At 42.8% G+C, this 15,120-nt stretch overlaps 1 protein-coding gene and 1 long non-coding RNA gene across 2 annotated transcripts in view; one reads left to right on the forward strand and one right to left on the reverse strand.

Moving 5' to 3' along the window:
* Positions 1 to 15,120, forward strand: part of IFTAP (intraflagellar transport associated protein) — a 66,531-nt gene that overhangs the window by 21,463 nt on the left and 29,948 nt on the right. The window contains exons 3-4 of the mRNA XM_019477208.2: positions 13,462 to 13,619; positions 14,933 to 15,004. Of these exons, the coding sequence (XP_019332753.1) occupies positions 13,462 to 13,619; positions 14,933 to 15,004 (230 nt within the window). The remainder of the gene's footprint in view (positions 1 to 13,461; positions 13,620 to 14,932; positions 15,005 to 15,120) is intronic.
* On the reverse strand, positions 12,998 to 15,013 carry LOC132248742 (uncharacterized). Its single transcript, XR_009460094.1, has 3 exons — positions 14,931 to 15,013; positions 13,561 to 13,628; positions 12,998 to 13,455 (listed from the first exon to the last, which is right to left on the reverse strand). It is a non-coding gene; the product is annotated as an uncharacterized LOC132248742 (long non-coding RNA).

Raw genomic sequence — 15,120 nt, forward strand, 5'->3', positions numbered from 1 at the left:
TTGTTATCAGACTAATTTAATTCCCCAGTGAATGTTGAGTGCTGTATTTAGTTCACAGTCCATTTGGCAATAGCTGCCTGCTTCCTTTTTTCGTTAACCATGTTTAGAAAAAAAACCAAAACCCTTTAAACTTCAGCATAAGTGTCTGTGAAGGCACTTAAAAAATGTGAGTTAAACAGCAGAAAGCATGGCTGAAAAGAACACATGGAAGGACAATAAATTTACTTTAATTTTAAAAATGGACCAACAGGATAGTGTTAACCCCAAGAGAAATTTGTAGTCTGCCTCGTGTGAGTGGATTTGCCAATAAAAGCAACTAGGCAGTTCAATAAAACTAATTAAATTAATCTGTCATCCCCAGGGAACTTAAACAGGGCATGAAATAGGGAAACAGCATCAATTCAGAGCTTTTTATTGATATATTTTGCTGGATCATTGCATAGAACTGTTCAAGAGAAATAAAAGGTATGCAGTTTCCTATTGATCATAAATTCAATGGCTATCTCTGTGTAAACTTCTTACATCATGGAAGAAAATCAAATTTCATATAAGAGTGGCAATGTCATTGTGAAAGATTCTTACTGAAATAACAACAGATCATCTGTTTCATGGATACTTTTGATTCGTAGTTTGATAGATAGTACTTTATAAAAGAAGGCAAGTATCATTCTCTCCATTACACAGACAGAAAAACTAAGGCTCAAAGAGATGAAAATGGCTAGTCCAAATTTGCACAGCAGGTCAGCAGCAGGTCCAGGAGAACAGTTTAAGTGTCTTGACTTCCAGTCTGGGTGCCAGTAAGAGCCATGTAACACTGACTCCTAGAAGCACTGTCAGGAATTTTCCTTGCTTTTTTGTTGTGGTTTCTAAATATTACATTTAAACATATTTTAAATGGTTGTTTGCAATGTAAAGATTGCAAAAGATAAAGCACTTCTGGTTTGTCACATAATTTAACATTGCATAATTTAAACTATGCATCTTAGGCATGTACCTCTTCCTATGATATGTCCACTGTGTAGCTGTGCAAAATACCTGTCTATGCCATTCCACACCCCTACTAAGGGAACCAGGGCACTTTACACACATCAGTTAACTAAGTTTTGCACTGCCCCAGTGAGGTTGGGTAGTATCATCATGCCTTTTTTTTTACACATGAGAAAAAGGAGGCAATAGTCAGGTCTGTTAATTGCTCTGTGTCTCATAGAGGTTCAGTAGGAAGATGAACAACAGAATTCAAATGATCTAACTCCAAGTCTTGAAGTTGATCTCGGGGATGGGCAAAATATGGCTTGCAGGCCATGTCCAGACCACCAATTGATCCTATCTGACCTGCTGGCTGCTGTTGGGAGCCTGGGGAGGGAGGGTGGCGCCCTGCACTGCTCCACTTTGCTGCAGCCAGGGCTGGGACACACATTGTGCAGACTCTTTCACTTCTTGCATCCATCCCCCCACCCCTGGCTTCTTGTTAGCACTATGGTTATGCAGTACTGGCACCGTGGCTGCTGGCAGCTGGGCCTGCATGGGACAGGGTGCAATGCGGTGCACTGAGTAGCTGTCCTACCCACCTGCCGTGCATGGGGGAGACTCAGCTCAGGATAGCTGCATCTGACTTTCCTGGTGCAATGTTCCAGCAGTGGCTCATTGCGGTGGGTGTGCAGACAGAATGGTTACTCAGTGTGGATGTGGGGATGGAAGAATTTGCGCTCTTCCTGGCCCGGCCTCAGCTGCGGCAGAAAGGAGTGGTGCAGGGCACAGCCCTCCCTCCTTGGGCTCCTGCTGACAGCCTGTGGGCCAGATGGGATCAGTCGGTACTTTCTGCTCCCCCCCCGTCGGCCCTCAACAGCTCACTAAAATTCATTTTACTGGCCCTCCAGCCCTAGTAATTGCCCACCCTTAGTCTATCCATATACCCCATCCAAGGCCTTCAAAAGAGAATTGTAATTTAGGTACCTAATTTAAAGCACCTTATAAATTCCTGATTTTAAGAGAGTGGGTATTTTGATAATCAGCTGCCCTCAAGATGTCTCAAGTTGGGCCCGTCATACTTCAGACCCTAAAATCTCTGATCACTTTTGAAAATCTTGATTATTACTATTCTTTATCCTGTAATTTTGATTTGTTCCCCATCTTTCTTTTTTCTGTGATGTTAATTGTTACGAGAGAAAAAAATTGTACAGAATTATTAATATCAAGCCATTTTAAATTGAAACCATTTTTGTAATGCTAATAGAATCAGATGAGCATCTGCCAGTTTGCTGAATTCTGCCGTAACGAGATATGCTTAGAAATTTCTATGACCACTTCTGTCATCATTTATGTATTATTAGTGTATCACCCAGCCTTTTTACTGAGTCTCTCCTCAGCAATTCCCAGAGCATACAAATGTTTAGTGCTAGAAACTGTGCTGAGAAAGCAAGAAAGGATTCTGGTTTCCTAGTTAGAGTTTAAGCACATTTTTAACAGTTTGGTAGTAAAATAAAAAAAGTTAATGTAATGAATGCCCTGCCTTTCTGAGAACCAAACAGAAATACATCAAGTTTCACTTAACCAAGGTAAAAGTAAAGGACCAAAATGTGGCACATTTCATTCAAAATCCTGAGAGAGGAAGAGACAATTACCTTGAGCTGTTCTCTAGTCTCTTTCTATAGATCCCTCTTCCTGACACTCACTGCCAGATGTGTGCTCAGTTTCTCTACAGAATGTCTCTCACAGTACATTTGGAAAAGATTTAATTAATTCCTTCCAGCTGGCGTACCTCTGATACGCTGTAAATTCCTGTAGTCGGGCCATATTAAGGTAGATCATCCTGTAGCCAAAGGTATCAGGCCAACTCTTCCTTGCCAGCTTCTAGAGGGATTTTATAGCCATTATCACTTACATGTTCATATATACTCTCATATCCAATGCCACTGTAATATCATGCACACTGTACAATATATGCCTTTTAAGAACTATTTTTGTTCTTTTCACATAAACATTTACTATTGCTCTGATCTTTCAGACAGATTTACAGAATTGACCTATTACATTGACACTATGTGGTCCAGCTCTTGGGTGAAGTAAATCGGTGTAGCTCTTCTGTTTTATTCCAGCTGAAGAGCTGACTCAGTATTTTTTCCTGATTCTTTTAAATCTTTATAGGATTATATTTGGTTGGTGCTGATTGCAAAAAGCAGGATTTTGCCCATGCAGGAAACTGAAATGGTCAGATGAACTTAAGCCCTGTGATTTAACTGAGTGGGTGCATATTCAGATATGGAAGGTTTTTAGCAACAACACTATTGTACCATGAAACTTATATAAATAAAAAATAATTCCATGCCAGCATTTTACTTTACTTATTGTCAGTGTTAGGACTCTGCAGAAGTCACATGTCCTGTTTACCCCACTCTTTGCTCATCTGACTATTTAAAAATATTTTATTTATTTTCATGGTTCAATAGTGTTGTTGCTGAAAACCTTCCATATCTGAATAGACACCCTCTAAGAGTGGGTAGTTAGCCTGTTTTGTAAATGGGGTCACATTGGCAAGGACTTTCCTTTCATGTACCAAAGCCACAGTGGAAGTCTACGTTCTTAAAATCAAATCAGTGAGAGCAAAGCTTTCAGAATGAGATCATTTAAAATTATTAGTTATTAATTTTCTTGCATATCCCTAATAAATTCAGCCAAAAATGACCAAGCAGCTGACTTTGCTGTTGGGGACGTTTGGTTTTTGTTTGTAATATTACAGTGGCCTGACCTTGCATTGAATGACATTCTCCTAGAAAGGTGTAAAGCAAACAAGAATTTTTTCCTAGAATAATTGTAACTGTAAAAGGAAGGAGAACATTTTGTTCTCAGTTACATAAGGTAAATATAGTTATTCTGGAGTTCTTACTATCATAGCTAAAAGCAGAGTTTGACCTGATTATTAACAAAAAATTAGAAGAGCTTTTAAAATCAGAGCTGGAGTGTCAGGCCTGACATTATTTAAGTTACTTATGATTTAAGTTGTATTTTGACAGTTAGGGTTATTTTTAATAGTAGGCACACAGGCACATACAAATATACAGCTGAAAACATTTAAATGAAAACACTTTCTTACCCTTTTCACAGTGTGTGTGTTAAGAACGTTTAGAATGTAGTCAAATGTTTCACCTTCTACCTCACCTCACTTTTGTCAGTGCCATTAAAATTCCTTTATAGAAATGAGGAGAAAAAAGATCTAGTAGGTTTTATTGTTGGATGCAGGACTTGGTGGTAAGCGAGAGTCTTTATAGTAGATTATCGATTGCTTTGTCCCTTCTTGTTTTAAAACATCTCATGCCATAGGACTTTCATAATTCTTTAGGGGCTACTATTTCATCTAATAGATTTCATTGTCAGGAAGTTTTTTCTTATTATCTTGATACATCTGTCTTGTGGCTTCATAATAAATGCATCTATTATTCATTCAGGGGTGTAGGTTGTAGCCGTGTTGGTCTAAGGACATAGGCAGACAAGGTTCCTTGGGTGAATTTGATATCTTTCATTAGACCAACCCAAATAGTTGGAGAATAGTTATTAAGCAAGCTTTCGGGTTCAAAAACCCTTCGTCAGGCTAAGGAAGCTGCAGCAGTTGGTGTGTGCTCTTCCTGGATTGAATGAAAAGTAAAGAAGCCAGGGGCTGGGCTGGGCTGGGGAGTCAGTTGCCAGGCAGATTGTAATGTATCAAAAATCCAATGTCTATGTTTAGTCCATGATCTCTAGTATCCAGCAGGTTGATGAAATGGAGTTCATAGGCTCATCTCTGGGAAGTGTTGTGTAAGTTTCCCTTGAGGATCAGGACTCAGAGATTAGAGAGAGAGTGGCCCTCGTGTGAGAAATGTGCCCCCACAGGTAATTGGGTGTTTCTGTCTTTGATAGATTTCCGGTGTGCGTTCATTCTGGTGCGCAGTTGTTTGGTCTCTCCTATGTATTTTCCATCAGGGTATTTGGTGCACTGGATGAGGCATATTACATTTCTGGAGGTGCAGCTTTAAGATCCTGGGATGCTGATGGCTCTGTTGTGGGGTGATGTAATAGTGGGGGTGGTGGAGATGTGTTGGCAGGTTTTGCATTTCTTGTCCTGGCATGGTCTTTATCCTTTTGGTGTGTTCTGGGCTTGAGGAAGTTTGCTTCTGGTGATGAGGTTGGCGAGGTTCAGTGCTTGTCTGAAGGCTAGGATGGGTGGCGCTGGGAAGATCTCTTTAAGAAGAGGGTCTCTTTCTAGTATGGGTTGCAGTTGTTTGAGGATTTTTCGTACAGGTTCAAGGGAGGGGTGATATGTCATAACCAGCGGTGTGCGATTTTGGGGGGGGGGGCGGGGGGGCGTTCTATACTGCAGCAGTTCTTCACGTGGTATCTGGGTGGCTCTTTCAAACGTGTGATCTGCCTCTCTGGAGGAGTGTCCTTGTTGGGTGAAAGCCTTTTTAAGATTGGTGAGGTGGCAATCCTGGGTGTTTTCTTCAGTACAAATGCGGTGGTATCTGAGGGCTTGGCTGTATATCACAGCTTTTTTGGTGTTTGGGGTGATTGCTGGTTCTGTGCAGACATATATGTTGGTTCCTCAAGCCCAGAACACACCAAAAGGATCCAGACCATGCCAGGACAAGAAATGCAGAACCTGCCAACACATCTCCTCCACCCACACAATTACTACACCCCACAACAGAGCCATCAGCATCCCAGGATCTTAAAGCTGCACCTCCAGAAATGTAATATGCCTCATCCAGTGCACCAAATACCCTGATGGAAAATACATAGTAGAGACCAAACAACTGCGCACCAGAATGAACGCACACCGGAAATCTATCAAAGATGGAAATACCCAATTACCGGTGGGGGCACATTTCTCACAGGAGGGCCACTTTCTCTCCAATCTCTCAGTCCTGATCTTCAAGGGAAACTTACACAACACTTCCCAGAGACGAGCCTATGAACTCCACTACATCAACCTGCTGGATACTAGAGATCATGGACTAAACATAGACATTGGATTTTTGACACATTATAATCTGCCTGGCAACTGACTCCCCAGCCCAGCCCCTGGCTTCTTTACTTTTCATTCCATCCAGGAAGAGCGCACACTGACTGCTGCAGCTTCCTTAGCCTGACGAAGGGTTTTTGAACCCGAAAGCTTGCTTAATAACTATTCTCCAACTATTTGGGTTGGTCTAATAAAAGATATCAAATTCACCCACAGAACCTTGTCTGTCTATTATTCTTTGAAATATGTGGGTGATCAGTGGGCATCTCTAGGAGATTCCACTCCAAATTGGAAGCCAAAAATAAATTTAAACAACACAGAGGGCTGGTAGATGAACAGAGAGCCCACATTCAGCTGGAGATGCTTTCTAATAGAAATGTGCTAGAGCCTGGAACCTACTTTTCAGTGACACATGTTTATTACTCTAGAAAGGCTCAAATTTCCTTTCCCAATGACTCAGTCTTGCTTGTTAGCTCATTGTTAGTTGCTTTTAGATATAGACATTGGACATTTTTTTGAAAAGTAAAACTGGAAAACTTTCTGCAAGTTAAATAAGTGAATTGCCACATCATTTCAAGCTTCCTTCACTGCAACTTTTGGTTGTGCTTGTGTCCTTTATTTTGGGCTTTTGTCACAGGCTGTAAAGGCCAGTGTTACATGCTGGGTCTCGGCAGGTTGAGGACTGTGGCTGTAAATAATGAGTCAATTATCACCTAGCCAGGGGGAAGGCAGAACAATCCTTTTGCTAGCTGATTCCTCTTCCTCCTCAAAAGGACACAAAACAGTTGGAATTCAGAACACCAACAAAGGAATTTAGTCCAAACATTTTTCTACAAGATGCAGTTTTTCTAGGCTTGGTCTTTAGGTAGAGTGGTCTTTAGGGTGGAGTGTTTTAAAATTATTTATTTATAATCGCTGTGATTGCTTCAGGGGAGGCCAGTTATCAAGATGTATGTGGTGAGGAAGCTATGGATTGCACTAGCTAGTTTGGATAACTTTAGAGCGAATCTTACTACCCCTGAGGGACTGTGCCCCAGGCTAGCAATGTAAAGTTGAACTCAACACCCAAAGTATGTGATGTAGATTCATTACAGACATGATTGCTTATCTTGCATTCTGTTTGCAGCATGCGTTTTGCAACTGCTTAGATATTTTTTCCTTCAATATGAATTTTTCTTCCCTTCCGGTTACGATTCTAGCATCAAATTGCTGCTGTGAACATTTCATCAAATGAAATGCTTAATTTTATATAACCCAACAGCCCTGCAAGGTTTGTTGCAGAAAGTTTTTGACAGCAATTTGTGACTTATCCAAGTGCCATAGCTGTAGTTTGGTGAAGGGGATAGGTCTATTTTTGATTGTTTGGAGTTGGGGAATACTACTGTGTAGATTGGTGGCCTGAAAATATTAACATTACACTTTATTTCTTATTATTTAATTTAATCTGAATAGGTTAAAATATTCCAATCAAGGGAAAAACTGTCCCTCAGAAAATATATAATGAGCCTAATAAAATGATTTTGTGGGCTCCTGTGTATACTGTCTTGTAAACAGTCCTGTTTCCAGTAGACACATTACCATTTACATTAGACAGAAATTACCCTAGGAACAAGAAATTCTCTTCTTCCCCCTCTCCCCTCTGAAAGCCCTGACCACTACACTACAGGTTCAAACTTCACCTTGCTTGTTCACCTGCTAATCTCATGACTCTTACATCCTTGATTTGCCAGTGACCAAACTTCAACACACCCAACTTCTATAGTCTGATACTTAAGGCATTCTCCTGGAAACTGGAAAATATGGGTTTGAATCTTCACAGGCTGAGGAGGGCCTGGAACCCATATCTCCCATTTCTTGGGTGAGATCCCCTATTATGCAAATGGTGAGTACCACTGATAGAGTTGACAGTGTTAAAGTGATGTTGTGCCTGTTATGGTTCAGGAATTAGGTGAGAAGCAAGGATTTTTGCAGGGGTGATATCTTTATTGGACCAACTTCATGGCTGGAATAAAGTTAGACAAGCTTTCTAATGCAAGACACTCTTCATCAGGTGTGAGAGTGGAGAGAAAGAATAACAGTGAATGTAAAAAGCCAAGGTAGAGCTGTGAAAATGGAGGGGGCAGGGAAATTCCCAGGGGTACCAGACAACCAATTAACAGAAGAAAAGAGGTTGATCAAAACGCATCAAAATGGATGGGGGAAGGTTCATTAATACTAGGGCTGTGCAAAGCTTTGGTAGACAATTTGATTTGGAAGAGATTTGGCCCAATTCAGCGGCCGAACCTCTGAATCCAAATCGAATTGGGAGACCCATTAATCTCGCTGAATTGAATCGGAAGCCTCCGAATCGATTAGGAGAGATTTGGAGATTCAGCCATAGACTGTATAGTAGGCCTGTGTGAAGTGACTAGTATTTGCTTTGGATTCAGATTTGGCTGATTCAGGGGATAGTGATTTGATTCGGTGATTCGAATCACTGTCCCAAATTGATTCAGCCGAATCTCCAAGTCTTTGAATCACCCAGGCCCATCCCCAGCCCTCTCTCCCAGCCCTGGCAATGGATGGCCCGCCTGCCCCAGCTCCCGGCACTTGGAAAAAAAAGGCCCCAAATCACTGGATGCTGCCTGGAAGGGGGTGATCCCTGTTGCTCCCCACTGCCCCACGTTGTGTGGAGGTCTCTACACGAGCCCCCCAGTCCCTCCCCGCCCGGCTATCCCAGCCCCTCCATGGCTGCCTTGCCTGCCCCAGCTCTAGTCTTTTAAGGAAAAAAAAAGACAAAATCCCCCAGTCTCACCAGTTCCTGCCTGACTGGGAGGGGAGGAGGGGGGGCAATCCCTGCTGCCCTCCACTGCCCCACGTCATGTGGGGGGCTCTGCATGAGCCCCCTGAAGCCCTGAGGCCACTGCAGGGGCTGGTGAGTTCAGGGTTTTTTTCATTTTTTTTCTTATTAAAGGGCTGGAGCTGGGGTGGGCGGGGCAGCCACGGGGGGCTGGGGGAGCAGGTTGAGGTTGGGGGAGCAGGCAGGGGATGGGGCCTGGCAGGGGTCCCCTCATGTTCCCCTCCCCCTCCTCCAGCCCCCCTCCCCCACCTCTACTTACCTGCTCCGAGTCTAGCTCCAGCTCCCTGCTGCAGCGGGTGGGGACTGCCCAAATCATCAAAGCTCTCCGAATTTTTTACAAAGATTCAGAAAGTTTTGAATTGATTTGGACCTTTTTATTGGCCCCCTGATTCGATTCGGATTTGGAGTTTCGGCCATCAAATCGGGCCGAATCTCCTCTGAATCAAATCATCACCCAAAGCCTCACAAAGCCCTACTGTACAGGCAGGCACTAGGCAGTGTCGGCAGGAGCATCTGGGGGAGCAGCCAGCTGAGCCCTGGCTTAAGCTGGCAGCCCCAGAAGAAGCTGTGGCTTGTCTGGCTGCTCCCCCAGCTGCCCCCCTACCGGGGTGAGGCAGGCAGTGCTGGCAGCCCCAGGAGAAGCTGTGGGGTGTGGGGGGGAATGATCGGGGAGCTGGGGAAATGATTGGGAGATAGGAGCTTGAACGGGAACTGGGGAATCAGACCAGGAGCTGGTGGAATGAACAGGGACTTCCCCCCAGCTTCCAGTTCAATCTCTCAGCTCCCAATCTTTCCCCCAGCTCCCCGATCATTCCCCCTGGCTCTTGGGGCTTCTCCTGGGGCTGCCAGCGCTGCCTGCCTCTCCCTGGAGTGGGGGCAGCTGGGGGAGCAGCTGGACGAGCCCTGGGAGAACCTGCAAGGGTTGGGGGGAATGATCGGGGACTGGGGGAACAAATCATTCCCCCAGCTGCCCCATACCCCTGATCATCTATGTTGCCTTTCTCTGTACCTTTTCTAATTTCACTGCATCCTTTTTGGGTTGTGGAGACCAGAACTGTACACACAGAAAAGAGTCTCAGGAGAGTTGCATGGTGTGTACATTTCATTGGCTGGAAAAGGTGTATGTATGGATGGACATTAATAGCAAGTGTTCTTGTGTGATATTGTATAGTTTTAAGAGGAAACCTGTATGGTTTTAAAGTAGTAGGAAGCCAAATGTCAAAATGGGAGACCTTGGAGGTAGGAACTATTCTGAGAATCTATATATAATCTGAGAGACAAACCTGTTTTTTTTCTCTGATCTACATGGTGCAACTTCATTAATTCCTATTAATGTAGGGGTTACTTCTGTGATCTTTTCTCATATGAATAAGAACTGCAGAGCTCTGTCTGTTATGTTGCTATATTTTCCCTCCCCTATTTGTATGCAGTAATGGCTGGAGCACAGAGCTGTCCCTGGGGATTAATAACTGACTGGGAGAGCTGATTGCTGAGGACACTAACCCTGAGGCTGTCATTAAGGCCCCAGAAAATGCTCCATTCACATTACACATTAGGTGGTATTATAATGCACGACTGACTTTAAATGCCCAAGACATGTAATTATCCCTTAGAAATGCCCCACAGAGTGTTTCTTATTGTTGCGAAATAGAATTTTCAAATTAAAAATAAGAAAGGTGGTTAGACTTGTGCATTTATTATTCCTTATGAACATGGCTGTGATCTAGGCATGTGGTGAGTAGTACATGTGTACCTCTTGTTCTAAAGCCATTTTATAATGGCAAATGTAACTTTTTAGAATCACATTTTCCTGTTTTCCTTTTGGTACCTCCTGAAATATTGTTTACTGTGGTTCAGGGGGAAAAAACCTCTCAATGCAAGGTCAGTAGTCAATAAGATTTAACACACATCATCTGATCTCTAAGTAGTTCCTAGACCCATTGCTGAAAGATAGTTTGATGATACTGCTAATCGAGTCCTAGATCAGTAGGCAGCTCTGTGCCTCAGATACTGGAGGTGAGTTTTTTTTTAAGAGCTCACAGTTGTCATAATTTTGCACCTAGTGAAGATGGGAGCTTTTCAGTCATGAACAGCTGTTAAGTGCCACCTATCACTGAGAGGCAAACCTAACTTTCCAGCTGTATCTTAGAAAATCTTCCAAGACTTCAGAGGTGGCAGAGTAAGGTCAGCACAACGCACTCTCAAAAATCCCATCCAGAATGGTCAAAATTGCACTCAGAAAAGCCATACTATTCCAAATTGACCTAGTGAGAGAAGTCCTGTAAAATAGCTGGTGTTATCTTAGTGCACCTTCTTGATTTTTGAGCTCAGTAACAAGATGTAATCTGTGGTCTGCCAAACATCAGATGTTTCCAAGGGTATTCATCCCCACGCAACAGAGTTGCAGGTGTGCTGAGGCAAACCAAATTGACAATATGCTAGTGCAGTGTGTGTTTCAGGCCTTGCAGACTAAGTGAATGAATACATCCTGATAAACACTTGTATCCTCAGCTCAAAAGAGAGGATTCTTTGCTAGGCTGGTAACAATAGGAGGGTGCTATAAACTATGGCTTAAATACAGTCCAAGATGAAGATAATAATTCACAATTTAGCCCCTGTGGGTGGGGGTTTAGTACAAGGTAGAAAACAAATCCTATTGCAGGGTGCGATTCTGGACAAATATTTGGAATTTCCTTTTCAGGCCATTCTTGCAAGAAAAGGTTCTTAGCCAGAGCTCAGTTCATAGTCTGCAGTCTCACTGGTGCTTCTAACCCTGCCATTCCTGTATAGCAGTTAACTCCTTCCTTCAGGCTTCTATGAGTGATAATAGGTGATAAGTCCACCTCTGTATAGCCTCTTATCTATACTCTAGAGTCTAGACTATCAAAACTGCCAGCACAGTTGTCACCCAAATTTCTGGCATACCTCTATGTCTCATTATCCTGGGAGATTTCAAATTCCTGTACCAGCAACACTTTTGACAAATAAACTGCAGAGCTTCATTCCCTCTTAGATATCATAGGATTTTTCTGATGATCTGCAGATTCCTCACACAGAAAGGCTTGAATTTGATTTGATCCTCAGCCTAGGTGTGGAGACAAGGATGGGTACAAGAACTGCCCTCACCTATCACTTTCTCCAGGAGAAGAAAGATATCTATTGAATTAGATGAGGGTGACCTTTTGGTGCATGGAGTAGCCTAAAGACTGGTCAGTGTGTTTCATGAATGCAAATCCATACTCACAGAGTGTATCTACATGTGCAATTAATGTGACACAATAAACTCTGCAGCAGTTCGAGCTGGAGTCAACTGCTCTCAGGCACAACATCTGCAGGTGTGCCTAGGACAGCATCTATTTGAGCCAGGGTGGAGAAGGCCCCTGGCTGGCTGGGCAGACTGGGCAGAACTTACACCCCCCGTCACCATGTACACATGCATTTTGGTGCAGTAAAGTACTCTGCCGTAAGATAGTACTATCCTACGGTGGAGTTAATTAGTTTACTGCGTCCTGATACTGGCGGTGCATGTGTAGACAGCGACACATTACCGTAGAGCTGGTTAGTCTGCTCTGCAGTAAAGTGCACATGTAGATGCACCCACACAAGTACAGGTATTACAGTGGACATCCAGGTGTTGTAACTTGCACTGGTATTATGGAATGAGGATCATGTTCTGGTTTCAGTTACAGCTATATCAATTTTCAGAAGCTCTCTTGATATGCAGATATGGTGGATTGACATTGGTGTCAGGGACAGTAGATCCTGCCCCTGAATGTGTAGGTGTTTGTATTACCACCTGCAGGTCCAGGCATGCCTATATCCTATTTTGCACAGCATACAGATAGTGGCCAACATCTGAAAACAAGCGTTAAAATGTAGAGCAAAGCAACAGCCTTTGTTATAAACATAGCTTTGTCTTTCTGTTTTTTAACCATTGTGTTAGTTTTAGGTATCTTTCTGTGCATTCTGGTAACACTGAATGTTGAATACCCAAGAGGAAGGCTGTTTTTAATGCTCAAAATGCTAATAAGAGCCACTCAGTACAAATACATGACACATACAAGTCTTAAGCCAAGGGGGTCTGAGATATGGTCCATGGGCCTGATGTGGCCCATGGAGCCCCATCATGCCCAGTGCTGCCCCTGGTTCCAGAGTTAACTTACACACTGCATGCAGCATGAACTGGACTGGCCTTGTGCTTAGAGCTCAGGGTTCACGCTGTACATGGCATCTGTTTCAGCCAGCTTGGGACCTGCACTGTGCATGGCACCTGCCTGGGCCAGTCTGGGACAGGTGCTGTGTGTTCTGTGGGTCCTGGACCAGCTGGAGGGAAGCTGCATGTGCTGGATCTGGTGTGTGAGCAGAGGTGGGGGGGTGTAGTCCAGTCTGGCCAATGGAATTGGCCCCATACCATTCATCTGGCCCATGGACCAGCCCCATGCCTTCTGGGGCCAGCTGAGTTTGACATCCCTGTCTTAAGCTAAGGACATGAATGAAAATTCTACTGAAAGAGCAGTAATTTTAATATTTGTGCCAGCAACATGGTGAGTATGAGTCCTAATTAGGCTCTTCTTTTCCTTTGGAGGGTGCTTTATGCTCTCTGATGTAATGCATGATCTTTTTCCTGCAGATGAAGTAGAGAAGAAATCCCAAGAATCCGAAGTGGATTCTTTAGAAAAAACATTTTCCGTTCTTGAGTTACCAAACAGGAATAAAGAGAGCGTCTTACCTGCAAGAAGCAAAGAATCATCAGTATCTCTCTCATCACAGCCTTTGGAGGAAGATCAGGTAACAAGACTAGTTTGGTCCATAGAGGCAAGCATTAAAAAAAAGATAGGTAAAAATATGCAGAGAGAAAGAAAGCCCTGACTTCATTCATAAGACTGTTATGGTTCTAAAGGGCTCCAGTTGCTCTTTAAGAGAGTATGTACTGACTGGGGGGTAGAGTCTGCCTGATGCTACAGCTAGATTATTTCTGCTACTTGTGCTAGTTTGGGTGCATTTACAGTACAATAAATTCTTCAGTATGGAAATTTTCATAATGAGCCAGTAACCAGTGGAGAGCTGCTGGGCTATAGGGAATCTCTTGAAACTTTCAAGTTTGGGGCTTGAAGGCCCCATGTGTGTCTTGGGAAAGAGATGTAACATCAGACAGGCGATGAAATGGAAAACTATGAGAATCCACATATACAAAGTCTCCAGACCCCTTCATGGGTAAGAAATGATTAAAGGGTGAATGGCCCTGTAATCAAGAATTTATTCTATTAAGCTCTGTATAAAAAAGTCATTTTGTGCAATTTATAGTGCAACATGCTTAACTGACTTGAAAAGCTGTGGCCGCTAGGGTTCAATCAAAAGCAAAAACAATCATTTTCCTCCCCACTAGCACATGCCTGTGAGGTTGAAACTCAAGCAGGGGTTTTAAAACAATCACATTTTTTCAGTTTCTTGTATAATAATAGTGACAACAAAAGTGTTTTGCTGTTTTCTCATCAAGAATATGATTCCCTCATTGGGATAAACTGCCTTTTGGTCTCTTATTTTAGCCACTTGGGATCTGGCTTTCTGCCTCATAAAGCACTATAAGGCTTCCATTATCCTTTAGTTAATGGAACATCCTAATATTTATCTTTGTTGCTATGGAACAAAGTTTCAGGCATGATTGCACATTTTTGTCACATTAGCACTTTAAGAAACAAATACAGTAGTAATTGGATGCACTGGAAAAATTGCTGGTGTAATAGCAGGAAGAGTTTGTAATGCAATAAATTAGTGTCTGTAATCTTTACACCTGTGCTAGGGAAAAGAATGGAAGGAAAAACTGCCTTTGGAAATGTTGCTTTTGTTCTAAATGCTACTGTTATGATAATTATGAATGCTTACTTGTTTCTGTGATGGATTCATTTTGGGTCTGTTTAGGTTTTCAGAGGATTACCCATCCACTGTTCACACATCATTTCACCTGCTCATTTTCTTATTTTATATACACGTTTAAAGAGACCAGAACTTTGGCCTGTTCTTATGTGTAAACTTGTGGGAGCTTTGAGTGTGATTTGTATTTTTGTTATAGTTACCTAAATGACTCTGCTTGCTACTTACAGGTAGTGATGAGTGAAGGCTTGAAAGTTGGCTTCTCTAAGAATTGTGATCTCAGTTTGGCCAGAAGAGTGAAGGTACATTTCTGTGGGTAGAAGAAGAAGAGGAGGGTGGTTGGTGGGGGTTGTATGTGTTTGTGTTTTTGCTTTTCTTCAAATTGGGGATTAGCAATCGTACACACCTACTCTTCGTC

This window comes from Alligator mississippiensis, chromosome 2 (assembly GCF_030867095.1).
Source record: "Alligator mississippiensis isolate rAllMis1 chromosome 2, rAllMis1, whole genome shotgun sequence".
In the NCBI taxonomy this organism is placed as follows: Eukaryota; Metazoa; Chordata; order Crocodylia; family Alligatoridae; genus Alligator; species Alligator mississippiensis.